Consider the following 26,249-nt stretch of genomic DNA (forward strand, 5'->3'; position numbering starts at 1 on the left):
ATCACCCTAAAGATGTCATTTATTTAAAACTTACCAAAAACAATTAGTAAACTCACTGAAAACTTGGCATTACACTCTACAAAGTAAATTGACTAAACGAATGAACATACCAATTAGACGTTCAATGCGTCGTTAGAAGATCGTGGGCGAAGAGCAGCCCGACGGCCGACGCTGGTCACTGGCGAGCGAGTGGCGGCCGTGCTGCAGCCGCTGTGGGGGCGGGGCTGGTGCTGACCTGGTTTTTACAGAGTGTCATGTGCTGTAAAGGACGAGACACATTATTTGTCCGAGTCTGGAGCAGTCGGCGGCGGGCGTGTCCGCGGCCGAGTGTGGCCACACTGCCTGTCGCGTGCGACTGACGACGGTCCCGTTTTTGTTACCACTCAGTACATTCAGTACATTCAGGACGTCAGAGAAACTGGGACTTATGTAAGCGTTCGCTATTGTACAGTCTTGTAACAATCGTACCATTCTATATTATTTACAAAATAATTCTGACTTATGTTTGTACAGCCGCCAGTCATCTTGTAGGTGCTATCGTAGGATCCACCAAAGAGTATCTAGCAGTGTTCTGTGTATTGTACTAGCTACTGCAATCACCAAACTGCATTTACTGGATGTAAGGCATATTGTGAGCCCGCTTCTGCAGGTAGAGCCACCCTACCTACATCTGACGTAGAACAATTATGGTGGGACAGCCACTAGACATCAAGTCTAAGGTGACGGAATCAGCTCTATGATATCTGTGGGCTACGAGTCCTACAAAGTGGGCCTTGAACGTGTCTTCCATTTTAGACCAACATTAAAATAAATAAATCGTCACATGGTCTTCTGACGGTGCAATTTTCACTAAAACACAAGTAATTTTATTATTTTTCTCCAGACAGATTGTTTTTCAATTAAAGACTGCTTGAAAAGCAGTAACACTATCAATTTTTAAGATAGTGATCGATAAATGAGAGCTGACTACGGCGTAGCGCTACGACGTAGCAAACACCGCACTTCAATTGATAAAAACTGTTTCCCAACCTAATTGAATGTGAAATACATTCAATGAAGATGATGCGATGAGGGTGACCAAGTCTTCGGAGCTGGGAGGGAGGGGGTGGCTTGAAAAGGAACAGATCAAAGGTGCGCGCCTTAAGCGCCTCAAGCGAAAAGTGCGGGTCTTTCTCATGTTTTAATTTATATAAAAGACGCACAGTCTGAGACCGGCCGGCTCCGGGCGGGGCGCAGCTCGGCGCTCACGACCTTGTAGCTTTGTGTTCCTACTTGGAATATCATTATTGTGACAGTGACAGTGGCACGAGACTCATCCTCTTGTCTTATCTTTTGATTTTTAATTTAAATATTTACATTAAATGCACCTGTGGGAAACTTCTTTTCAAAAGTAATTTGCAAATTTATGTACAAAATGTCTAAAAAATATTTTTACATGTCATACGGATAATAAAAAAAACCTTCTGGTTAATAATGAAACAAAATAGTCTCATGTTCGAATCTCCGCCCTAGTAGCCATGAAGCGACTTCATGAAGCGACGTGCAGTAGCGCGGCTCGCGTCGGTACTTTGCATGTCTGATCGCTAAGTTCGCCTGCATAACGACACAGGCTGCCTCTGAACTAAACGCTAAGCGCCGCGGGTCCGCACAGTCGCGACGCGGCGACGCGGCACGCCCGTCTGTGTGCCCCCACACGCACCGCCGACTGCTTCGGTGGTGCAATTAGCGTGCAGTGCCTTCTACGAGCACATCCCTACTTAAGCACTCACAAATACGTATAATATTGGAAACTAATAGCGCTTTAATCCCTTTACTAGTTACTTTACTACTTGTTCGTTTCCAGCGAAACAAAATACATGCTACTCTATCAAAAAACTACCGCCAAAAGATCAATAATATTACACAATCATAATTCCTCCAAATTAATATTATCACCTTCGAAGTATGCTTCTTCAGAAGCGATACAGTTATGCTAACGAATAATTAAATCATGAAAACATTTTTAAACACTTTTTTTGGAATTCAGTTCAGTACTCGTCGCGAATTCTCCTTTGTGTCTTCTTACCGAATGAAAACGGGGTCACGCAGTGGTAATTTAAATTTAAAAAAGAGAAAGAGATTGGTTGGAGCCATATCTGCTGAATAGAGTGATTGCGCGATGTTGTTTGTTGAGCTTTTGGTCAAAAGTTCCTTGACAATGATGGCCACAAAGCCACACCCAACGAAGGTGCATTGTGGTAGTGTAAAATCCAAGAATTTTCTTTGCACCTATCTGGCCTCTCTAAATTTCTCTCTCAACGCCTTATAACGCTCATACAATAATCTTTATTTACCGTTTGAGCCTTCGTCAATAATTCCGAGCGCGCAACACTGCAATAGTCAAACAAAAGTGCCATCATGACTTTGAGTTTTGATCGACTTTGACGTAGTTCTTTTGGTTTAGTTGGGAGGCGCCACTCCGAAGCTTATTAACTAGTTTACATGTCAAATTCGTAAAGCTACGTCGCGTTACAGCACTAACAAAATGCTTTTCAAGAATGTTGGATCAGAATTGACTCGTTCTAGCATGTCCTCAGTTAATCTTATGCGACTGAATTTTTGGAGAAAATTAGGTCTTTCTGAGCATGATTGCACCCAACTGATTATTTAATAAATGCTACGGATCGACTCATGAAACACAGAAAGTTTGGTGGATATCTCTGTTAAACTGAATAAGGATTTTCAGTCACTATTCCACTTTTGGGATGTAACTTGAGTAGCAGAAGTTGACGACTTCCAAAGCGAAACAAATTTTCATCACATCTTGACTGCTTTTGAATGACTGTAACGTATTTTGGATAAAGCCGATTCATTGTAAGCCTTCTGTAACATTTCCAGTGACTCCGAACACAAAATTCCATTGACGATGCGAAGCTTAAGGCAAAATCTTTGTTGTCCATTACGAAATTAGCAATACACACTAGATATCAATAAAAACAACGCTATATCTGATCTAAACAACAGATGCAACTCAAACTTGACTATCGACAGCTAAATTTGCTGTAAGTAAGTAGTTGTGGACCAGATATAGAAAAATATACATATAAGCGATAAAAAAAATGGATAACTTATGTACATTAAATAATATGATAACAGAGGAAGTGAAGTTATAGAAATTAAAACAGAAGTACTTATGACTACAGTACGTACAACGAGAATAAAATTAATTGTAAGAGCCACGCCTCTCCTAGAAATAGAGAGGCAGAAATGTTTCTAAAAATTCAAACTGGATTATGTCTGGGTACTGTGGACCCAAATACTCCACCATCATTCTGTCGTGCCCTATGCCCCATCTACATACACATACCACTATACGAATGCGCATTATATTAGTAGTGCCTGATAGCATTACAAGACGAGATTAACTAGAAAGTAGAAACAAGAACGTTAAAAAATGTACTTGCAGGCACTGTTTAAAAAAATACAATATTTTAAAGCTTGGTCCACAATCAGCGCGGATGTACAGCCGATAGTGTGTGTGTGCTAACAACTGTCTCCGTAGATCATAAAATCATTTCAAGCTCGACGATTGTGAAATCAGGTCTGACATTGATTCCCTCTGCGCGTCTTCCCAATCCGCCTCAATTTTGACACTCAATTTCTTCGCAAATTGAATCAAAATTAGTGGACACCCTAGTTGAACCAGTGCGCTCATGTGTGTGGACACTTTTGTCGACTAGTTAACTGCTTAGTATTACCTTAAAATGTTTGGTGTTTGCCGAAACCCCTAAGTGTCACCACCTGAATGCGCTACCTTTCTTGGAACTATGATACATCTATTTAATTTTTATTGTTATTAAAATTACAACTCAAAAAAGGATCAATGATCCGCAAAAAAACTCTTATTCGTATCGGAGTAACGGCCAGGCCGCCCCACGCTTCAAACCCCCATATATGATTGCTCCGTGGTTAAAATGCATAGGATGATAGTACCTATCCGTGCGGGCTCACAGCTTGCCACCAGTCATCATGGAAATTTTATATTTTATACGTTGTCTGTGAAACATGTGTCTGGTAAGTATTTTAAAAATATATAACTTGTAAAATCTGATATTGGAGGCTGTTTGTGGACCGGATGGATTCGTTGTCCCAAAATTATTCTTGTGAATTTTCGTATCATGTCCCTTAAAAAAACATTCCCTAATTAGATTATTTATTTTTAATTAGAACAAAATAGAACTGTAACACAGAGGGTCTCTTTATTTTTTACACGTAGGGGGAAGAGCCTAATGTTTGAATACACTCACGCAGTAGACACGGTAATCAATCGTAATTAACATATAAATAGCATAGAATATCGCGTATATCAAAGACGTGCTTCTGTAAATTATAATTAAATTAAATAGGCATGAGAACAAGATGCCAGGTGCTGTCGATGGGAGACGGCACTAGCTTCTTGTCGCCTCCTTTCTAGAGGCATGAGGTAAACCTCTCAATCTCATTGCACCAACGGCTGCCCCACTTTACATACCTATTCGAATACTTCGAGCGCTACACAAGTCCTTTTTTCAAATCAAATCAAATCAAATCAAAAATTTTTATTCAACATAAATGAAAGTACATACTTGTTGAACGTCAAAAGAACTACCGTCAATTCACAAGAACTAGCCTCCGTCCTGAGAAGAAATGGCAAGAAACTCAGCGGGCATGTCTTTTTTTTTTTTACATATGAAATTATTATTTATTTATTTTTTAATATTAGATTATTTTTTTTAAATATGAATTTTTTACAATGAGTAATATAACGTAACAATTACTACAATATTGAAATGCCTGGAGCGAGCAACTCATTCCCACTTTGTGCAATCTTCTAGATAATCATTGACTTTATAGTAAGCTTTATTGCACAGATGTTCTTTAATAGTTTTCTTAAACCTATGTATATGTAGGTTCTGAACATCTTGTGGGATTTTGTTGTACAGGCGCACAGACAAACACCCGAATGAATTTCGTATCTTATGTAACCTACTCATCGGCACAACAAGCTTGTGTTTGTTCCTAGTATTTCTATTATGTATGTCCGACTGTTTAGGAAACTCCTCAATATGTTTACGAACATACATCAAATTTTCAAAAATGTACTGGGATGGCATAGTGAGAACTTTAATTTCTTTAAATTTCTCCCTCAGGGATTCCCTTGAGTGCATGTTATAAATAGCACGTATAGCTCTTTTCTGCAGAATAAATATCATTTCTACATCGGCCGCATTACCCCATAGCAAAATGCCATAGGACATGACACTGTGGAAGTAACTAAAGTAAACTAAACGAGCCGTGTCCGCGTTTGTTAACATTCTAATTTTTTTTACTGCGTATGCTGCAGAGCTGAGCTTACTCGCCAATTTATGAATATGAGGTCCCCATTGCAGTTTGGAGTCCACTGTTATACCAAGAAATACGGTTGACTCAACAAGCTCCAATGATTCCTCAGAAACAATTACATCACTCTCCACTTGTCTCACATTTAAAGATGGTTTAATACATTTTAAAGTAAATTTAATACATTTAGTTTTCTTACTATTCAATAATAGGTTATTGATACGGAACCAATGATTTTTTTTTTTTTTTTTAATTGCTTGAATATACAATAAGGTATGTCGTGGATAACGACTTTTAGTAATATTAAGACGGTGGTTTTGATTATTATTTTAAATGATGAAATGTTGTTTTGATAAATATCACATAATGAAGGGTAGACTCCGTAACGCCACAGTATAAAATGGCGGTACGTGGACAGAGTCGGGGCATTCCGTGTCAGACAGTCATTCCGTCCGTCTCAGTCAGTGAGTCTCTGACAGTCAGTCAGTCAGTCAGTCGGTCTGTCGGTATGTGCAACGAAACTGTCGGTTTATCCTGTCATTGTGAAAGTTGTGTGTGTTGAGTTTCAATAATTATTATTTAAAAGGTTTTATTGACTTTTTATAAACTGAGTTCAATCAAATACGAGTGATGACGGAACGTACCGCTCAGCCATCCCTGACGTGTGCTGACAGGTATAATAACTATTACTACAAAATTGATCTGTAGGCTATGTAAAATATAAATTTATTTTGAAATAACACATTTCTAATGAGAGGATCGATAAGTTTTGAATGTAATCCTTTAACTAATGACGTCACGGTGCAATATATCGTGTTGACGGTGGTCAGAGGGTCGCCGGCTCCGGGACTGCCCTCGCATGAATCGCTCATTCGATTACGATGAAGTAGAGCGTCCGCTAACGACCTCTTCGATGAGATCTGTGAAGGGAGCTAATTTTCCACAACCCACATCCACTCTGAGATCCTGTGCGGATCACAAGTAGTGGCGATCAGGCCAAGACAAGATTCCGAGTGTATGATGGGCAAATCACATTTTTATTTGTACACAAAATGATCATGAAAGTATGACTTTCATAATACCGCTAAATAAGCTGAGGCGTGCACACCGCCGCTACCAGCAGCAGATTATTGAAGTCGTTAGTTACAAAGACCTGACAAAATCATTGAACCAGCGGTGCACCGCCGTCGTTACTACTATTTGCTAACTGTTCTACCACGAGACCCGGCTGCAGGCGTCTACACTCGCGCGCTATCGCAGCCTGCACGTGCGGCCTGGAACTAGGAACTGTTCTATTCACCCATTAATAGTCTCCAGGGATCGTTTTTGCGACGTTGGAGTGAACTTCCTTCACAGTGCTAATAACGCCCGAGTTATGACACTATTTTCATCAATCGAGGTTGTAGGAGATTGATTGCTGGTAGACAGGCACGTGGTTGTCAATACTGTCGTCCGATAGCGATAAGCGATGGTGACAATCAGATTGTATTAGTCAGTAGTCGGTGGGTGTATCCGCGCCCCGACGCCGGCCGCGTCATCGTGGTTTATGGAGCGCAGATAAAGAGACAGTGCTTTACGGCGTCTAATGTTCCTGGGGGCCGCCGCGTGACGCACGCCTCGGGAATACCCGGCGAAGCTCACGGCTTTATCTGCTGAATTCACCCACTACACCCACAACGATTTGAATTCACCAGCGCCGGATTGTTTCGACTGATCCTTGCGTTGATAGAATATTATATATTATCGACCAGAAGTGAGGTAGTTAACAAAAAGAAATAAATAACACAGAACTGGCCTAATTATGTTTCACTGAATTAACAAAACTTCTAACAAAATGATTTCAATTTACTATTAACGAAAACTGTTAAAATTACACAAGTCCCAAACATGTTTCAACAAGAACCGCACACGCGAACGCCACGCACAAAAAAGAGGCAAAGGCGCAGCGAGGGATCGTTTTTATAGTTTTAGCGCTGGCTCTCGGTCGGGGGTTGCCTGGATTCGGTAACACGGCCGTTCCTGATGGCGAGGCGTCCTCGACCGCTTCATCTCTCAGCAGAAGCATATCTCTTCCAGCTACGTCAGAGCTTGCATCAACAAGGTCACCCTCTGTAACGTAACAAAAAAAAATTACACCCAGACCTTAATGCTCTAAAACTTTCTAAAATTTAGAATCCCTACTACAGATGCAAGCGTGCACTCTTACATATGCAGCGAGGACGAGCCAAAAATAAACATTTGAAGTGAGAAGAATGGATATCGCACAACTGTCCCAAACTGCGCAATTTGAAACACCTGCATGATTCCTTTACTGAGTTAGCCCGTACAGGAAACGTCTAAAACAGTAGCGCGCTGTTGTCTGCAATATTCACCGATACAGATACTGAACATTACAGACACAACACAGCTAAACAGTAGGGACGCAAAATCCGGCCGAATCCGCATCTAACCATACTGCTCAAAAAATAAACGGGAAGTAAAGCACCGTCGTGCCCACCTCAACCTCAAAAATGGGAAGTAAAGCACCGTCGTGCCCACCTCAACCTCAAAAATGGGAAGTAAAGCACCGAAGTGCCCACCTCGACCGTCACATATTAATTTCGAAGAAAAGGCTGCATGTCACCGGGGTCCACTCGTAAGGATGATGTGGAAGCAGGGCAGCCGTCCCAGCTCCAGTCTGCTCCCACGATGCGAGGCTGCACCACGTGTGGCGGACGTCCCGCTCGACCTTCCTGATAGATAATCCGTTGGGTAGTCCGCAGCAGCAGGCCGCAGACTAAGCGACATCGCCCTCTGCGTCACTGCCAGTCGTACAGCACGGTGCAGTCGGCGGCATGCGAGCAACACGTGCAGTATGCACGTCAGAAGTAGGTGAGCGCGCGCATGCAGCGGCACGCGAGTAACACGTGCAGTATGCACGTCTGAAGCAGGCGAGCGCGCGCAGGTAGCGGCACGCGAGCAGTGCGCGCAGTATGCGCGCCAGAAGTAGATGAGCGCGCGCAGCCAGCGGCACGCGAGCAGTGCGCGCAGCCAGCGGTACGCGAGCAGTGCACGCAGTATGCGCGCCAGAAGTAGATGAGCGCGCGCAGCCAGCGGTACGCGAGCAGTGCGCGCAGTATGCGCGCCAGAAGTAGATGAGCGCGCGCAGTCAGCGGCACGTGAGCAGTGCGCGCAGCCAGCGGCACGCGAGCAGTGCGCGCAGCCAGCGGTACGCGAGCAGTGCGCGCAGTATGCACGTCTAAAGCAGGTGAGCGCGCGCAGGTAGCGGCACGCGAGCAACACGTGCAGTCTGCACGGCTCTGCGCTCTCCTGCTGGAGCACGGCCCCGACTTGCTACTGACCTCACACGTCGGCGACAACGCCCTGCGTCTGTGAACAAATCAGACAGAAGGCGCCTCCATTGTCAAAGTTTAGATAGCACCTGCAATGCTCCAATAATCCTGTTCGTCACGCCGTCCATCTGCTGACCAGCACTGCTACACACACCCGCCGATTTGCATGACGCTGTTCCAGGGTACTCAGGTGCACATGCGTCACCCCCTTCGACGGAAACCGTTGCTGCTGGTGGGAAAAATAACTGCGCGTGGCGTTCGGTACAAGAGTGCGAGTAGACGGTACAGATAAAGTGGTCATTAATCTCACGATCTCACGAGTATAATTATATTCCAAAGAACGGTTCCACGGAATTATGCCAGGAGACATCCTGCGGTGTAGGTGTCTTGCTCTTCCTACACACAGCACGATCGCGACGATAATAATTGCAACAAACTCCTAAATCGAGAATTCGAGCGGTCATGACAGCGTCGATGAGAATGATCGCGCCTGTATTTTCTACATCGACGTCCCGTCACTTTTCAAAAGCACGTGGTTTTATCCCACTTCTGATATTATCGACCAGAAGTGAGGTAGTTAACAAAAAGAAATAAATAACACAGAACTGGCCTAATTATGTTTCACTGAATTAACAAAACTTCTAACAATGTGATTTCAATTTACTATTAACGAAAACTGTTAAAATTACACAAGTCCCAAACATGTTTCAACAAGAACCGCACACGCGAACGCCACGCACAAAAAAGAGGCAAAGGCGCAGCGAGGGATCGTTTTTATAGTTTTAGCGCTGGCTCTCGGTCGGGGGTTGCCTGGATTCGGTAACATATATATAACTCTACTTACTTTAATATACATGTGAGGTAAATTTATACTTTTTTCCCCCTAACTATTAACTCGTAGCCTAGGCGGCTATTCCGGCTATGCATGGACAAGTAGGTGAGCTCCCGGGTACAACCTGACAGAATTTCCTAGCACTAGCCCTAGCAACAGCCGTGCTTCGCAGGATCTACCACCGGATCGGAATCGCGACCCGCTGAGAAGATCCGACGAGAAACTCAGTGGGCTCAATTATAATGACGTCGTTTGCTAATACTTATAGTTCCGAGGAACTTCCAGATATTAGTAGCTGCAGAAGACTTTATATGTTTTATGTAAAAAGTAGCGGCGTTTAGCTTCGGTATCACCTGGTTACACCGGTTTCTTACAATTTTGTAATAAGCCCAGCGATTATCGCATTGACCCTTCCGGAAGCTACAAAACCTCGTTCTCTACGCCGCATACACATACGCACTCCTTTAGTTATCCACGGAGCTGGGTGATATTTTACCTTCACCTTCTTATCAGGCACATGGATGTCGTACAAATTAAGAATAACTTCATTAAAAATACGCAAATTATCATTCACAGAAGATGCAACCACGAGTCATCCCGTTGCAATTTTGAAGCATCGTTGCGGAAACGATCTAAATTTAAACATTTTAAACTACGAATTCTCATAAGCTTAGGTTGGGATTTCGGGGAACTTAGGGGGGGACTTCATGATGGGAGGAGCTAGGTGCTGGATATTGATCATGAGATGATACAAAGGTGGGAGAGGAAGTAAGAATTGGTCAAGCCATATGTCTTTCCCATCCCTGCTCTGATGAGTGGTTTGTAAGGGCAGGAAATTTAAAGCTTTTCTGTTGCTCTAAGATTAATGTGTGCGGCAGTAATAAACCCAATGATACGAGCATGTAGATATACGGTGGCTAGATACAAAGATGATATACGTATCTTTATAGCAATGGTCATCCTGAAGCACCAGGTGCTGGGATCCAACAAGAATACTCCAGCTCCTTGACGCAAGTTGATCAGTAAAAGGTACAGATTCAGATTCCAGGACGTGAGTGGACAATCCACGGAGCGTATTCTAGCAATAGATAACTATGTCGCGATTAGTAGGTCTATTGAAACCCTATAATTATTTATTCATAATTAGTAACATGAATCTATGAAGTTTGGACACAGTAAAAATGTAAAGGACTTACCGATATTACAAATCGGGCACTTATAATAAACTTGACTGTCTGTCAGATAATTCTAACAGTGTGATGAGTCGACCTTCACTGCAACTGTATAGCTGAACGGCTACTGCAGCGGCACGCGCTTATATACATATTAGAACAAAAGGGGTTAAGATGCAGTGCTTGCCAAGCGCGGGTCGCAAAACTCGTTAAGATGTAGTGAACGCCAACACACGGGTCGCAATCAAATTATGCATAACATAATACTGTATTACAGCATGTGTCGATTCAATAAGAAAACCTCATCAATATCTAGATGTAGCTTGCTGAGGATGTACCGTGCTATTGTGTCTCAGAAGGACTAACTAGGTACTAAGAAGTAAATTTGCTCATCAGTTGTAGTTTCGTAATGCTGATGTTTGTCAACTCTAGCTACTCTATACAACCGTCCTACTTTTTAACCGCTACAAGCTTCTAGATTGCAGTTGTCCACATTTTTATATATGTAAAACTAGAGATTTTTATTATTTTCTAATAAAGGCTCAACGTTATGATTCCAGGTCCTCCAGGCCCTCCTGGCAAGAGAGGGAAGAAAGGCAAAAAGGGAGACCCGGGCGAGTCCGGACCTTCGGTAAGTGAGGCTCACTAATAGAGAATACAACATGTATATAATTTAGCATAAAATAAAATCTAGAATACATACAATATAATAAATAATTGGGAACCCTTTTAAGCTATTGCATAGCTTTTATCCCGAGCTTTGAGCGCGGCGGCTGAATCAAGAAATTCCGTAACGAAAATAAAACCGAACACCACTCCGCCTACCATGTAGCACGCGTTCAACACATTCACACGTTGCGTTTGTTTAGTGTTTGTGAATAAGCGCACGGCGTGACGTCGCACCGCATACGCATCATGAAAAGTCTACCCAACTCTCCCACGCGCGGTCTAGCTTATGTGTGTGAAGGGGACAGTTAATGTTTTGCTTTTGTTAATGTTTTTAAATATAGCGTGGTCTTATTTTATTATTGTTTCAATATTAAATTATTATTGTCCAATTATAATTGCATAAGTTGACAAAAAATGCTATGCAATAGCTTCACCGCGGCAGTCCCCGAATGCCACACGTGTTTTTTTATTTGCTCATTCAAACTGTAAAGTATATATAAATTATATTATTTTTAAGAGTGTTTTAAAATGGTGTGAGTAGTGGCTTTGATCCCGCTTCGCAATCGTGAGCTAATCTCAATCTCATGGCTCTCGAGCACAGCCCCGGCTGTCAGCGCGCTAAGAGTGGCCCGGGGCGGGAGCTCGCCGTCTGACAGTGACCCATAGAGCCACACGCCCGCACCCATAGCGCCTCGCTTCAGTGACTGTTCGTTTGCTTGCAGGGGTTGACGGGAGCGCCGGGGAAGAATGGATTCCCGGTACTTATGATTTTATATTACACTCCTCCATCTTCTTTTCTTAAACTTAGCTCTAAAGCTACCTTTTAATCGAAATTCAACTTTTCGATTATGTGTCAGATTATAATCTCATAAGTACTCTTTCATTTCTTTTTTTACCACCTACCCTCTTTTAGTACTGACAAGATCACTCGAGAAATTTCATTTTCATCTACACGAAACTAAATAGAACTGAGTATTGATTCGTAACTTATCTTTTATGCCATTTCTTAAATTTCTATTTTAATACCACCTTTCTGTCAATGGAGCACTGTGTGACTTGTTCGATTCAAGTTGAACGAAGGTTTTGGCAAGGTCGGCATTGAGTTGACGAGTGGTAATTGCAGGATCGTATACATACCTGTATTTCAATAGATCTTCTTGTATACACGGGTGTGACGTTTCAGGGTAGCAAGGGCGGGAAGGGCGAGCGAGGCTTCATGGTAAGACACTCCCTCCCCCCCCCCGCACTCATGAATCCTTTGGAATCCTCGCTACTAGAACGCTTCTTATTAATTAATTCTGGGGACGGTGCATTCCAATTCCATTGTTAACATTCAGCTTGGTGCATTTAACGCGGACCAGTGAACTGGTGACAGTATAGTCATACACTTCGTTGTGATCGTCGCGGCTCGGAGTGGGTCCCTGTGAGCGACCGGGTGCTCTGTTCCCTGGAGTCTCCCCGCTCGACACTCGTCTGTAGCTGGTCCCCTTCTTGTGCTTTTGTGTTGCCTCACACATATATTATCATTTGTTTAGTGTTATGCGTACGTAGTTGTGAATTTGACTCATTTTTGTTTAGTCTTGGTTTTCTATTAAAATACAATACTAATTATTATGTCAATACAGCTGTGGCTCCACTACCGTTGCCGCGCAGTAGAGACCACTAACTTTGTACAGATTGAATCGTCGGTAAAATATTTACTAACATGTGCAGTGTATACTAACATGTGTAGTACGTACTAACTTATGTAGTGTGGGCTACCGCGGAGAGCGGTATGCACCTGGTGGTATTTTGTCTATTCATTTACAATATGAGCATTTAAATATTTATGAATTAGAATTAATTTCGATGTGTTCATTTCCAGGGACCAATTGGATTAGACGGACCAAAAGGCGATCCGGTTAGTATTGGTGACTTCGTGACTAGTAAACTGCTTAATCTAACTATAGTTTTGACTGCAGGGCATCTTGGCGTTCGCCGCGGGTCAGGTACCTGCGAGTAGGTAATGGCGGTACACTGTACTCATTATCAATATACAGCGATATCTCATTTTCAAGCGCTAACATATCAAATATATGGACCTATGTTCTTACTTATGTTATTAGGAATTTGAATGAATCATTTTTTTAGTATTGAGTTCAATTTTTAACAGTTTTAGGATAACTATTGAGGGTGAAAAATTGTTTTCTTTTCTAAATAAATTACCGTTTCATTTTCCAGTTAAACTGCTACTCTCTAATATCTAATATTACAGTACCCACTTGTTAATGATAACACGAATGTACCTCGCAGTAAATTGCACTATTTTATTTAAAACTAGCGACCCGCCCTCGCTTCGCTTCGGAAACATTAAAACACACATGAAACCAAAAAAATAAAATAAAAAAAATTAAAAAAAAGTAGCCTATGTTCATCAGGGACAATGTCGGCTTCTAATGGAAAAAGAATTTTTCAAATCGGTCCAGCAGTTTCGGAGCCTATTCGAAACAAACAAACAAACAAATCTTTCCTCTTTATAATATTAGTATAGACTAGCTGACCCGGCAGACTTTGTAGTGCCTCAATCGATAAATAAAAGACCTAAACTTTTGTATAAAATAAACTTAAAACAAACAAAAAGAATCCGTCCGACGCGGTACACATCAAAGGGAAAACAAAATTGTTATTTTTATTTAATTCCGAGCATTTTCATACTTATCTACCTTTTAAACCTTCTCTGGACTTCCACAAATAATTCAAGACCAAATAATTCAACAGCAATTCATTTTTATATATTGCCATTCTTTGAAAATCGTAGGTAATAATTTTATTAATGAAACATGTTGGTTTACTTAAATTAATTTCACTGAATTTCAGCCTTGATACTTATTTAGGAGTATTGAAATATAGCTACATACATTCCAGGGTCGACCCGGTGACAAGGGCCAGAAGGGCGAGCACGGGAGCCCAGGCTTCGACGTATTCTCAGCCGTCAAGGTAACACTCATAACGCCATACCGAATCAGAACTCATCTTTATAATTTGAAATTGAATTGAAACCTAGAATACTCCACTCCCTAATTCAGCCGCGAAGAAGTTATGTATTCTGGTTTGAAGTTTACAGCCGTGATTGTGAATTGTCTCACTTCTCAAGGTGACCAGTGGCACTCGAGTCGTGATGCTGCAAGCCCCGGTAGTCATTGAACATATCCACATTCAGGGAAATAACAAAGCTATGACTGAAAGAATTCCAAAAACACCGTAGTTACCTTATTCATATTTACAAAAAAGTCAAAAACCCAAACATGTATTATGTATCTGGTGATGATATAATGTACCGAAATAATGAAATTGCAGGGCGTCAAAAGATCAGTGGACAACTTTAAGATAAGTCCGTACACAACGGCAGAGATTATTGCAGTGAAGGTAGACCACGCATCTCCTGATCCACAGCACGGTCCGGTCGCCCATTGTGAGACGACAGGCCTGACCCACACTTCCACCTGTTAAATCGACCGGTTCATACGATTGGCGACCTTGGTAGCTCACAATGGACGATACAAGCCGACTAGCTCTCGTGTGCCGTATCTGTAGTTAGGCTTACCTCGTATTGGCACAACTTCACAACTTCAATGGAGCTCTGTGCGGGGGGATTTCAATATCGCTTTATTTTCTACGAGTATGTATTTAATTTGTGCTTTCGCGCGGGGTTCATTCGAGCTTTCTTGTGCGTTGTCTTTTGTTATTCGATGTAGATATTTTAAATAGAATACATAATTGGCATAATGCGGTGTAGCGATGATTGGTGCATGCGTCCTGTGCGTTGTATTGATGTAGTTGTGACGTAGGGGCTGCAGGCTGCCGGACACAACATCTCCGCGCAAACGGTCATTCAACTCAAGGTCAGTTCCACAAGCGCATACAAGCGCATTCACATGCATTCACACGCACGCAATATATTCAACAACAACAGTAACTTCTCTCTCTCTCTCTCTCTCGCTCTCTCTCTCTCTCTCTCTCTCGCTCTCTCTCTCTCTCTCTCTCTCTAAATACAACAAGACATTACAATAGTTAACATATAAAGTTACTATATAATAACGTAATAACGCCTAATGTGCGTAATGGGAAAGAAAATCCTGCAACAAATGGATGCACTGCCCTTTAATGTACTCTTGTACTAATGTAGGTACTTCTAAGAAATATACACAGACATCAGTCGACATCAGTGACCGACAGTACGGTTTCCGTCACGGTCGCTCAGCTGGCGATCTTCTTGTATACCTTACTCACAGGTGGGCTGAAGCCTTGGAGAGCAAGGGCGAGGCTCTTGCTGTGAGCCTTGATATCGCGAAGGCCTTCGACAGGGTTTGGCATAGGGCACTTCTATCGAAGCTACCATCTTACGGAATCCCCGAGGGTCTCTGCAAGTGGATCGCTAGCTTTTTGGATGGGCGGAGCATCACGATCGTTGTAGACGGTGACTGCTCTGATACCATGACCATTAACGCTGGCGTTCCACAAGGTTCGGTGCTCTCCCCCACGCTTTTCATCCTGTATATCAATGACATGCTGTCTATTGATGGCATGCATTGCTATGCGGATGACAGCACGGGGGATGCGCGATATATCGGCCATCAGAGTCTCTCTCGGAGCGCGGTGCAAGAGAGACGATCAAAACTTGTGTCTGAAGTGGAGAACTCTCTGGGGCGAGTCTCCGAATGGGGTGAATTGAACTTGGTTCAATTCAACCCGATAAAGACACAAGTTTGCGCGTTCACTGCGAAGAAGGACCCCTTTGTCATGGCGCCGCAATTCCAAGGAGTATCCCTGCAACCTTCCGAGAGTATTGGGATACTTGGGGTCGACATTTCGAGCGATGTCCAGTTTCGGAGTCATTTGGAAGGCAAAGCCAAGTTGGCGTCCAAAATGCTGGGAGTCCTCAACAGAGCAAAGCGGTACTTCACGCCTGGACAAAGACTTTTGCTTTATAAAGCACACGTCCGGCCTCGCGTGGAGTACTACTCCCATCTCTGGGCTGGGGCTCCCAAATACCAGCTTCTTCCATTTGACTCCATACAGAAGAGGGCCGTTCGGATTGTCGATAATCCCATTCTCACGGATCGTTTGGAGCCTCTGGGTCTGCGGAGGGACTTCGGTTCCCTCTGTATTCTGTACCGTATGTTCCATGGGGAGTGCTCTGAGGAATTGTTCGAGATGATACCGGCATCTCGTTTTTACCATCGCACCGCCCGCCACCGGAGTAGAGTTCATCCATACTACCTGGAGCCACTGCGGTCATCCACAGTGCGTTTCCAGAGATCTTTTTTGCCACGTACCATCCGGCTATGGAATGAGCTCCCCTCCACGGTGTTTCCCGAGCGCTATGACATGTCCTTCTTCAAACGAGGCTTGTGGAGAGTATTAAGCGGTAGGCAGCGGCTTGGCTCTGCCCCTGGCATTGCTGAAGTCCATGGGCGACGGTAACCACTCACCATCAGGTGGGCCGTATGCTCGTCTGCCTACAAAGGCAATAAAAAAAATTTAAAAAAAAATATCCGACATCATTCACACACTCTGTGTACTTACTGTGTGGGTATCGAGTGAAGCGTCTCTGTCTGGGTTCAGATCCTGCACACAGATACTAACTGTTCTTAGGAAATACGTTTCTAGTGTAACGTATTCCAGGATGAAAGAATCACATTCTGCGAATTAAGATATGTTCATAGTGACTGACGACAAGGTCTCTTGTGAGTCCGGACGGCTTCTGAATCGAAGCAGTCCTCACTGAGGCCATTGATAATTGGTCGGAACACTAGTCAGGGTGGCTCGACCGCTGTGTACAGTTTGAAACATGTAAGAGAGAATATAATTTCTCTGGAACTCCGATTTGGACGAGAGTCCTCTGTGGTGCTTACAACAACTCGCCGCAAGCTGGTGCATCAACAATATTTTAGTAAAGTTTTACATTGTTGTCAGCGGGGAACAGTTACAAATATAGAATATTGTAGATACCGCCGGATAGGAACATCAACTATGCTTGCACGCTTCTATTTTATAATTAAAGTTAATTTAGTATACGCCATATAGTATATAGTTCATTTCTGTATCGGATCCTGAAGCAGCTCCCTGCACGCTGCAGGCAATGCGGTGTTTGGCATTAAGCAAATACTAACAAATTTGTGCGTCTCACGCGATCGCTCAATAACACAATTATTAACAAATAACTTATCTATCTTTAATTACAATGTGCTGTGCTTTCATTTCATTTCATTTGACATAATACTTAAAAACTGCCAATTATTTGGTCGCAGTAATTTAAACTTAAATCTCATAATCATTGGATTCAATTTGATTAAGTCAACTGAAATATTGTGTTTTTCTGAGGTGCAATTGAAACTAGCGCGCGCGTACTGTCGCACAAATCTATTTTTCAAGTGAAGTTACATTTCGGGAGTGAACATAATGAGAATGAAATAAAGGATATTCTATTGACATGTCGTTTGTTTAACCGTTCAACCAGTGCTTGCTGCTTTACTGTTGTGCTTCCATTGAAACGCATGATGTGTTCGTTTTGTTTGATACTGGTATATGATCTTTTTTGTAACTCTTTATTTTAAAAATCAATAAAAAACTTAAAAAATGCGCCTTCCAGGGAGAGCCAGGTGAACCAGGTCCTCCGGGGCCACCGGGGCCCCAGGGCGGCGAGGGTCTACCCGGACACGATGGACGCGGGGGTCCGCCCGGTCCCCCTGGCCCTGCTGGTACCTCCGGCCCACCCGGACCCACGGGACCGGTAGGACCACCGGGCCCGCCCGGACCACTAGGACATAAGGTAAAGTGCAAATCTACGGTCTCTCCTGCCCACTCCTTTCTTTGTTCTCGCTTCATATTTTTTATCATTTGATTAAAGTTAAAGTAAAGTGTTTTAAGCCGGATGTGACGTATACATGAACAGAGTACTAAAACATTAATAAGGTAAATAAGATATTAAGAACGTTTTTTAAGATAAACTTTTAACACAAAATCTTATTACAAATTCCAGGGTGATAAGGGAGATAAAGGCGAACGGGGATTTACGACGACGTTGAAAGGAGATTCATTTCCCACCGGCATCATCGAGGGACCTCCGGGACCCCCCGGACCCCCCGGTAACATTGCCCTCCTTTAAGACAAGTAGCGTCCTAAAGTAGTTTTGCATGATATTTTTAGTAGTCGGTGCTTATGGTGTAGATTTGATGGTTTATGATCCGTAGTTCATTTATCCGTTATCAAAACAAACAATGAGCACCAGAACATAACGAGGTGGAGAGTGACGGGTAGGAGTTCAAGCACAAGTATGAAGTTGCACAGTTTTTTTAAATTATAAATTTTAATACAATAACAAACAATAACAGGATCAAAAGAGCACTTCATTGATAACGATAATAGCACCTCTAGCTATGATTTCTTGATCTCGCTTACGCTAATTCTTCGGGAAAAAATCTGAAAAATTCCGATGCATTATTGCACCGACCGATGGCTGTTGAGAAACCAGACACGCGTGAGCTGAGACTCTGATGCAGAAGATGTTAGAGCAGTACGAGATGTGTGAGGCGTGTGTATGTATGTGTGAAGGGGCTGCGGGGGCGCGGGGCGAGCGCGGCGAGGCGGGGAGCGCGGGGCCCCCCGGACCGCCCGGCGAGCGCGGCACACGCGGCAAACGCGGCAAGCGGGTAACTGCACGCCCCTCTTATACTGCTCACGACATACTTGCATCGCATCGCATCGCATCGCATCGTGTCCAATTGTAGATTGTAAAGTTTATATGATGGTTTATCATTATACACACGGACTATTGCAAATCATACTTAGTTCCGCTCTCTCGGTGGCGAAATAATAATGTTAGCTGAATAGGTACTGTCCAAGAGTTCATTGAACCCTTGAGTGCGTCTTATATAGAACGCGTTTGTCCTTATGATCTTGACTTCATTAGAGAATTCAGCCGTCAGTGAAAATTACAACAACGCAACATATAAAATGTTTTAATCTATACTTTTAATATTATAAAGCTGAAGGGTTGGTTTGTTTGTTTGAACGCGCAAATCTCAGGAACTACTGGTCCGATTTGAAAAATTATAGTGTTAGATAGCTCATTTATTGAGGAAGGCTTTAGGCTATATAAAATGGCGCTAAGACCAATGCAAGCGAAGCACCAATAAATAATGTTACAAAAACGGTTCTTTTTCCCTTTTGAGAGCTTCCGCTGCGTGCGCTGCAGAAACGGTTAAAGTTTCGTTAAAATAATGTATGACAGAATTGTTCCCCTTTAAAAGATCTAAAAAAAAGTCCCCGATAGCATATGTCTATACGTTAAGGAAGGCTTACTATAACGTTTTTTATGCTAAACAAATTTGTTTCAAAAATGAAGCATTATTTGTGAAGGTGTTTTTATAAAGATGATATTAATCCCTATCCAAATAAATACGTTATTCATTACAACATTGAAACACCCAAATCACTTCAAGATAGGCTTTGACAATTATATATTTTTCTGGATTTCTCCAGGATCCCATCACCAGATTATCTGATGGATACCAGGATCCAGACATCTTTATGATTACAGGACCATTCGGGAAGTCTACCCGTCTAGTCTTTTTCGAACAAAAAAAAGGAAAAAGAATTATCAGAATCAGTTCAAGCTTTTATGAAAAATCGGTGAACATGCATAGGTATATAAAAAAATTATGGTCGAATTGATAACTTCCTCTTTTGAAGTCGGTTAAAAAGCGTGATTTTGGTACCTTAAGCAGCTCCTTAACATTCTATTATTCAAAAATATTTTCACTTTCTACGTAAATGAAGAGGCAGGTAAAATTTTGCGTTATCCCAAAGTAACCAATCCACGCGGACGAAGTCGCGGGCAAAAGCTATATTTTTATATTTCCACATAGCAACAATTTTGACTGAGATTGCTGGGGCCACAGTGAAACTGGTGAGAATCATTTCAACTAACAAATTCTTTTTTTTTTTATTGCTTAGATGGATGGACGAGCTCACAGCCCACCTGCTGTTAAGTGGTTACTGGAGCCCATAGACATCTACAACGTAAATGCGCCACCCACTTCGAGATATAAGTTCTAAGATCTCAGTATAGTTACAACGGCTACCCCACCCTTCGAACCGAAACGCATTACTGCTTCACGGCGGAAATAGGCGGGGTGGTGGTACCTACCCGTGCGGACTCCCAAGAGGTTTTACCACCAGTGAATTCCTCCTAAAACAATGTCACTGAACACCGGTACTCGTCTAAATTTAAAACCCATACAAAATAATTCAATGAATTAAAGGCGTGACTCGGATAAAAAGGGAAAAATAATAACATAATATAATAATGTTTGTTGAATGTTACCAAACGCAGCGCCGACCGGCTCGTTTGTGTCATTTGAACACGGCTCGTTCTGCTCGCCAGCCTGCTTGAACATTTTATGGATTCTACAAAAGTTTCTTCCAATATTGCGTTGTGTATTATTCTTCAATAAATAATTCCCGTAATTATACAGATCATGACTATAATAATACCACGGGATGTTGGATATAATATGTTAGTTCTTTTGAATCGCTTAATGACTATCTCCTCCGTCTAAGCTTATTGTCGCGGTCAGTCTGTGTAATAGGTCGTTGGTTCTGATCCGGTTCGAAGGTGCAAACTATACACATGCGTGACGAGCATGCAGTGATTTTGTTATTTAAGACAGCAGCTTTACAACGTTGGTAACCTAATTAAATTCAATGTTCAATGTAGTCTTTAAATAAATTTACCAAGAGAATGTGGTGTCTTAATTAGCACAGTCTGCTGAATTGTCGAAAAAGTTATTGCAGCAATATTAACGCAATGTACATCATACAAATTACACTGCACCGAGGATTACGTATTTCAATTGAAAAGCTTTGAATCAATATATGCATGTGTTGAAGTGCACTTGCGATGACGGCATGAGGCTGTGCATGGTGACGCGTGGCATGTGCTCGGTATGACGCGGAGAGGCTGACGTCGTCACGCCTAGATTGTGTTGTGTGTGTGTGTGTGTGTTGTGGTACAAATGACAACTAACGACTAAACGGAGCGGGGGTGGGGGCAGGGGCGCGCCGGGCGGGGCCCGCTCGCGTCGGCCGCTGCTCCTTACACTACAAGGTAATTTTAGTCGCTTTTTTATACTACCTAGAACTATTACATGTTATCACTACGTTTCGTTGTCTAGTTTCGAATGTCTGACTAATCAAAATAGATTTGATAACTATCTTCTTATTTCTGTTATCACATTAAAAAGGAATCAGAAGTTAAAATAACGGCTTAATTAGAAAAAAAGATGAAGTAACTCGTGTGCTTTTCGTTCATAGTTTAGTCTATTACTGGCGTGACGCAGAGCGGTACGATGCCCTGCCGATGGTCACATTGGTCTCAGTACCTCTTGGTCACTCCGTCCTCTACTTACTTATATAACATACTGGTTGTGCGCGTCACCAGGTCGCACGGGCGAGGCGGGTCCGCGCGGCCCCCCCGGAGCGGATGGCGCCCCGGGACTAGCTGGGGTTCCCGGCCCCCCTGGAAAGCCGGTCAGTTTATACAAAATTAATACCAAAATGCTGTTCACTATCTTGTTGTGTCTGTTTAATAATTTAAAAATTAACGAAGCCAATGATGCTTAATTTACAGGGTGAGCCGGGACCTAAGGGTGGCAAGGGTGAATATGGAGACATGGGTTCTCCGGGTATGCTTGGAGCCCCGGGACTACCTGGCCCGCCTGGTTACCCGGGCCTTAAGGGTGAAAAGGGCGACAAGGGAGATTCGGTAAGCAGCGCTATTCGTAATAACAATTATTTGGCCCTTCTACAAATAAAAGAAAAGATGTGTGGTGTCGTGGGACAGCGGATAGGAACGAAATTCCTTATTATAAAAATATTAATTTTAAGTGGTATTCGAGGTATAAAGAAAAGAAAACTGGAGGTTTCGCAACAACCCGCGGTAATTCGGTAACGTGCCAACTTATTGTGGTACACTTCATTCACGGTTGTTTGTATAAGAGTTAGTGTATTGCGCAAACGAACGCTCTGAGATCGTGGTCAATTTTTTTTATTTTTTTTATTTAATTAATTTACTTCAGATTTTGCATCCATATTACACGTCTTCATTACATTGCATTAACATTTCATTTATACTAAAATTAAATAAAAATAATAACTAATTTCGGACTAAAACAAAAACAATAATAATAATAACTGGACAGAAAAGTCAGGCGATTGTTAACGGCATACAGAATGCATCATCCACGTTCGTCTGTAATGAGGCTGTATATTCCTCGGAAATGTGGGGGTCGTGGTATTTTGAATGCCAAGGATCTACATAACCGAGAGATATACAACCTTAGGGAATATTTCCTTAAGATGAACGTGAATATATATCGGGATGTCGTTGCAGTCGATAAGGGGCTAACTCTGCTATCCTTAGCTAACAGGAATTGGAAGAGGCTGAAGGTAAAGAGTATTTCAGATCGCATAACCGTATGGAGGAGCAAGGAGTTACACGGTAGGTTCTACCGGGCTCTCACAGGGCCTGATGTAGACCAATTAGCTTCCGTGGCCTGGTTACGATTCAGTAACCTCTTTGGGGAAACTGAAGGTTTTATCTTTGTAATTATGGACGAAGTTATCATGACGAACAACTACCGGAAATATATACTAAAGGATGGGACGGTCGACATTTGTCGGGCATGCCACCGTCCGGGAGAGTCTATTAGACATATTGTTTCTGGCTGTTCTCGGTTTGCTAACGGCGAGTACTTGCATAGACATAACCAAGTGGCTAGGATTATCCATCAACAACTTGCTCTGAAATATGGTTTTCTTGATTCTGCTGTACCTTATTACCAATACCAACCTCAACCAGTTCTTCATAATGGTCATGTTACGCTCTACTGGGGCCGATCTATTATCACGGATAGGTATATTGTTGCCAATAAACCTGATATTGTGATAATAGATCGATCTGCGCGTCGAGCAGTGTTGGTTGATGTCACCTTTCCTCATGACGAGAACCTCGTGAAGGCAGAAAAGGACAAATTAATAAAATATTTAGACCTGGCCCACGAGACTACCGCCATGTGGCATGTTGATTCAACCATCATTGTTCCAATAGTTGTATCGGTAGACGGCTTGATAGCGAAAAGTTTCGATCAACATCTTAAGAAACTTTCGTTATCCAGCTGGGTTAAGGGCCTAATACAGAAAGCAGTTATCCTCGATACTGCACGCATTGTGAGGAGGTTTTTCACTCTGGAGTCCTAACCACTGGTCTGGTGGCTTGTGTCGTAGACACCGCCATCAGCGGCAATCTATTTTTATATTGTGTTTTTTAAAAATTGTATTTTTAATATCTTTTTTAAAAAATATTATGTAATTAATAAGATTTTAAATAAATAATAATAAAAACAAAAAATCAAATAATAATAATAATAATAAAACAAAAACTCTAAATTAACATGAAAACTACCTTAACCTAAAGGCTGGTTTGGATCCAGAGTGCTCAAAGTGCACACGTGTCCAGTGTTGCATTATTGGGCAGTCCAGATCCATCCTTGAGGCGAACAGCCGTAGGTAGCGGTTGCGACTGACCCGCACACGACGAATTAGGGAAGCAATTCGCTTACGAATGATTGCTGCGAAGCTATCTATTCGCGCATCCGCAAACATCCCCGACGCACCGCAGTGACGCGGCAGCCACATCCGCGCTCTGAAAGCGTTATTATACTGGACACGCAGGGTGTTGTAGGATTTCTTGGTATACTTAACCCATAGGCTGCACGTGTAGAAAGACTGGCAGTATGCTCTAAAAAGAGTAGCTTTCACCTCTGCAGTACACCGCGCGAACCTACGGGCCAGCCCCTGATTGACAGCGCCCTGCGCTCCCTGTCCATGTCTACATCGTCTGCAAGCGTCTCAGTGACCCAGTGACCCAGATACTTGAATTGCGATACTTGTTTAAGGACACTGCCGTTGAGTATGACTGATGGGACAGTTCCGTAGGTTTTTCTGCCTGATTTAAATACCATCAGTTCGCTTTTAACGCCATTATATCTGAGCCCATGTTCCTCCGCATAACGCTCGCATATCCTAATCAACTTTCTGAGAGCCCTGATCGATGTGCTCAGCAACACCATGTCGTCTGCATAACTGATATTATTAACACACACACCATCAATGGAACATCCGACATTGGAATTGCTGAGCCCACGAATCAGGCGGTCAATGTATAGGTTAAAAAGGCTTGGCGATGACAAACCACCCTGTCTTACCCCACAATCCAGCCTATACATATCCGACTGCGACCCCGACCACTTCACAAAGTTGCTCTGATTACCATACCAGTATTTCAAGAGAGAAACAAACTCATGAGGCAAGTCTGTATCATTCGACAACTAATGCCACAACCTGTCATACGCCACAAGATCAAACGCTTTGGATAAGTCTAAAAAACAGGCGTATACAGGAGTGCCTCTGTCTGTGTAGTACTAGACGGTATGCTTGAGATTCAGTATAGCCGTTTCAGTCAAGAGTCCATGTCGAAAGCCGAACTGGGCATCATGCAGCTTTACGTGTCTTCGTAACTGAATATCAATTATACCATCTAGTACCTTAGCGATGACTGTTGCGAGTGATATAGGTCTGTAGTTACCTAAACTGGATACATCCCCGGTTTTATTCTTAACTATCGGAACAACTACGGTCTTCATCATCGCTTTAGGCAAATATGAATGGCCTACACAGAAAGTGAACAACATGGCAAGCACTCTGGGCAAGTGAACACCTACGTATTGTAGATGCTCAATACTCAATGAGTCATGACCAGGCGATTTTCCTCGCTTCATGTCTCTCACCACTCGTGCAACCTGTTTCGCCGTGATTCGCGTAATTGGTTCCCCAAGCAGAATATCACTCGCACCAACATTCGCTGTTACCAATGGAGACTTCACTCTAAAATGTTCCCTATATCCATTGGCAATCTGACCAGAGTCGCTTATACCCTCAACGCTCCCTGGGACACTCGGCTTCGGATTCAACTTATTTGTTTCCTTCCAAAATTTCGAAAAATCTTTTGCTGAATGTTGTTTAGCAAGTATATCCATTTTAATTTGAGTCTGGTTCTTTTTGCACCACTTTACATTGTCTTTAAAAGTTCTCCGTGCTTCCCGCATTTGCTGATACGCGTGACCAGATTTCGGTTTTCCAAGAGCGATCCAATTATGAAATCGAAGCCGAGCCTCCCTATGTGCATCTTTACAATGTTTGTTCCAACCCATAACATACATATTTCTCTTACGTCTGCGTTTCAAATTATAACTTGGTGAACATTCCGCAGCAGCACTACGAAGTGTGGTTACTATTTTATCGTAAATTTTATCGATAATCAGTCTATGTTCTAAGTTATTACAAGCTATATCTCCACACTTTTGCATATCGTTTGGAAAATCTATATCTCGCAAATTAGCCGAACAAACTTCCCAATATTGAATCAATGAATGATAAAAAATATGTTATTTCTTGTACGTTATTACAAAGTGGTACACTGTGTGCATTACTAATAAAAATCTTACGTTACGGACGTTTTTTCCCGGTTAGGGTACCCCTCCGCATCGTCCCATAAGGAACTTCGTTCCAAAAACTGTTTCATTTAAATGTACGAGCAATTATGATATCGCTATGTTTTTTTCCCGGCCGGCTCGCGGTGGCGGCTCCACTCCAGAAGTACAGGAAGCTGAGAAGAAGGCAGGTAACTATCTATACCTTTAGAACCCACAGCGCGCTCGCAACAGTGATAGAGCCCTGAACGACGACACTTTAATACGAACAAGCTATACTTCATAGACATAACAA

The 26,249-nt window shown here is 42.6% G+C and overlaps 1 protein-coding gene and 1 pseudogene across 25 annotated transcripts in view; one reads left to right on the forward strand and one right to left on the reverse strand.

The window, feature by feature from the left end:
- LOC114252697 (uncharacterized) overlaps positions 1 to 26,249 on the forward strand; it is a 378,993-nt gene that overhangs the window by 338,106 nt on the left and 14,638 nt on the right. For 11 of the 25 annotated variants that reach the window (XM_089728467.1, XM_089728471.1, XM_089728451.1 and 8 more), the window contains exons 2-13: positions 11,255 to 11,325; positions 12,086 to 12,121; positions 12,547 to 12,582; positions 13,228 to 13,263; positions 14,268 to 14,339; positions 14,700 to 14,768; positions 15,191 to 15,244; positions 17,995 to 18,174; positions 18,385 to 18,490; positions 21,847 to 21,935; positions 22,036 to 22,170; positions 26,119 to 26,144. In XM_089728467.1, coding sequence (XP_089584593.1) covers positions 11,255 to 11,325; positions 12,086 to 12,121; positions 12,547 to 12,582; positions 13,228 to 13,263; positions 14,268 to 14,339; positions 14,700 to 14,768; positions 15,191 to 15,244; positions 17,995 to 18,174; positions 18,385 to 18,490; positions 21,847 to 21,935; positions 22,036 to 22,170; positions 26,119 to 26,144 — 910 coding nt within the window. Of the gene's footprint in view, positions 1 to 11,254; positions 11,326 to 12,085; positions 12,122 to 12,546; positions 12,583 to 13,227; positions 13,264 to 14,267; positions 14,340 to 14,699; positions 14,769 to 15,190; positions 15,245 to 17,994; positions 18,175 to 18,384; positions 18,491 to 18,956; positions 19,055 to 21,846; positions 21,936 to 22,035; positions 22,171 to 26,118; positions 26,146 to 26,249 lie in introns of all 25 variants that reach the window. The other 14 variants (XM_089728453.1, XM_089728461.1, XM_089728469.1 and 11 more) reach the window with 10 other exon arrangements.
- Positions 7,953 to 8,735, reverse strand: LOC149502872 (uncharacterized; annotated as a pseudogene).

This window comes from Bombyx mandarina, chromosome 06 (genome assembly GCF_030267445.1).
Source record: "Bombyx mandarina strain Sakado chromosome 06, ASM3026744v2".
In the NCBI taxonomy this organism is placed as follows: Eukaryota; Metazoa; Arthropoda; class Insecta; order Lepidoptera; family Bombycidae; genus Bombyx; species Bombyx mandarina.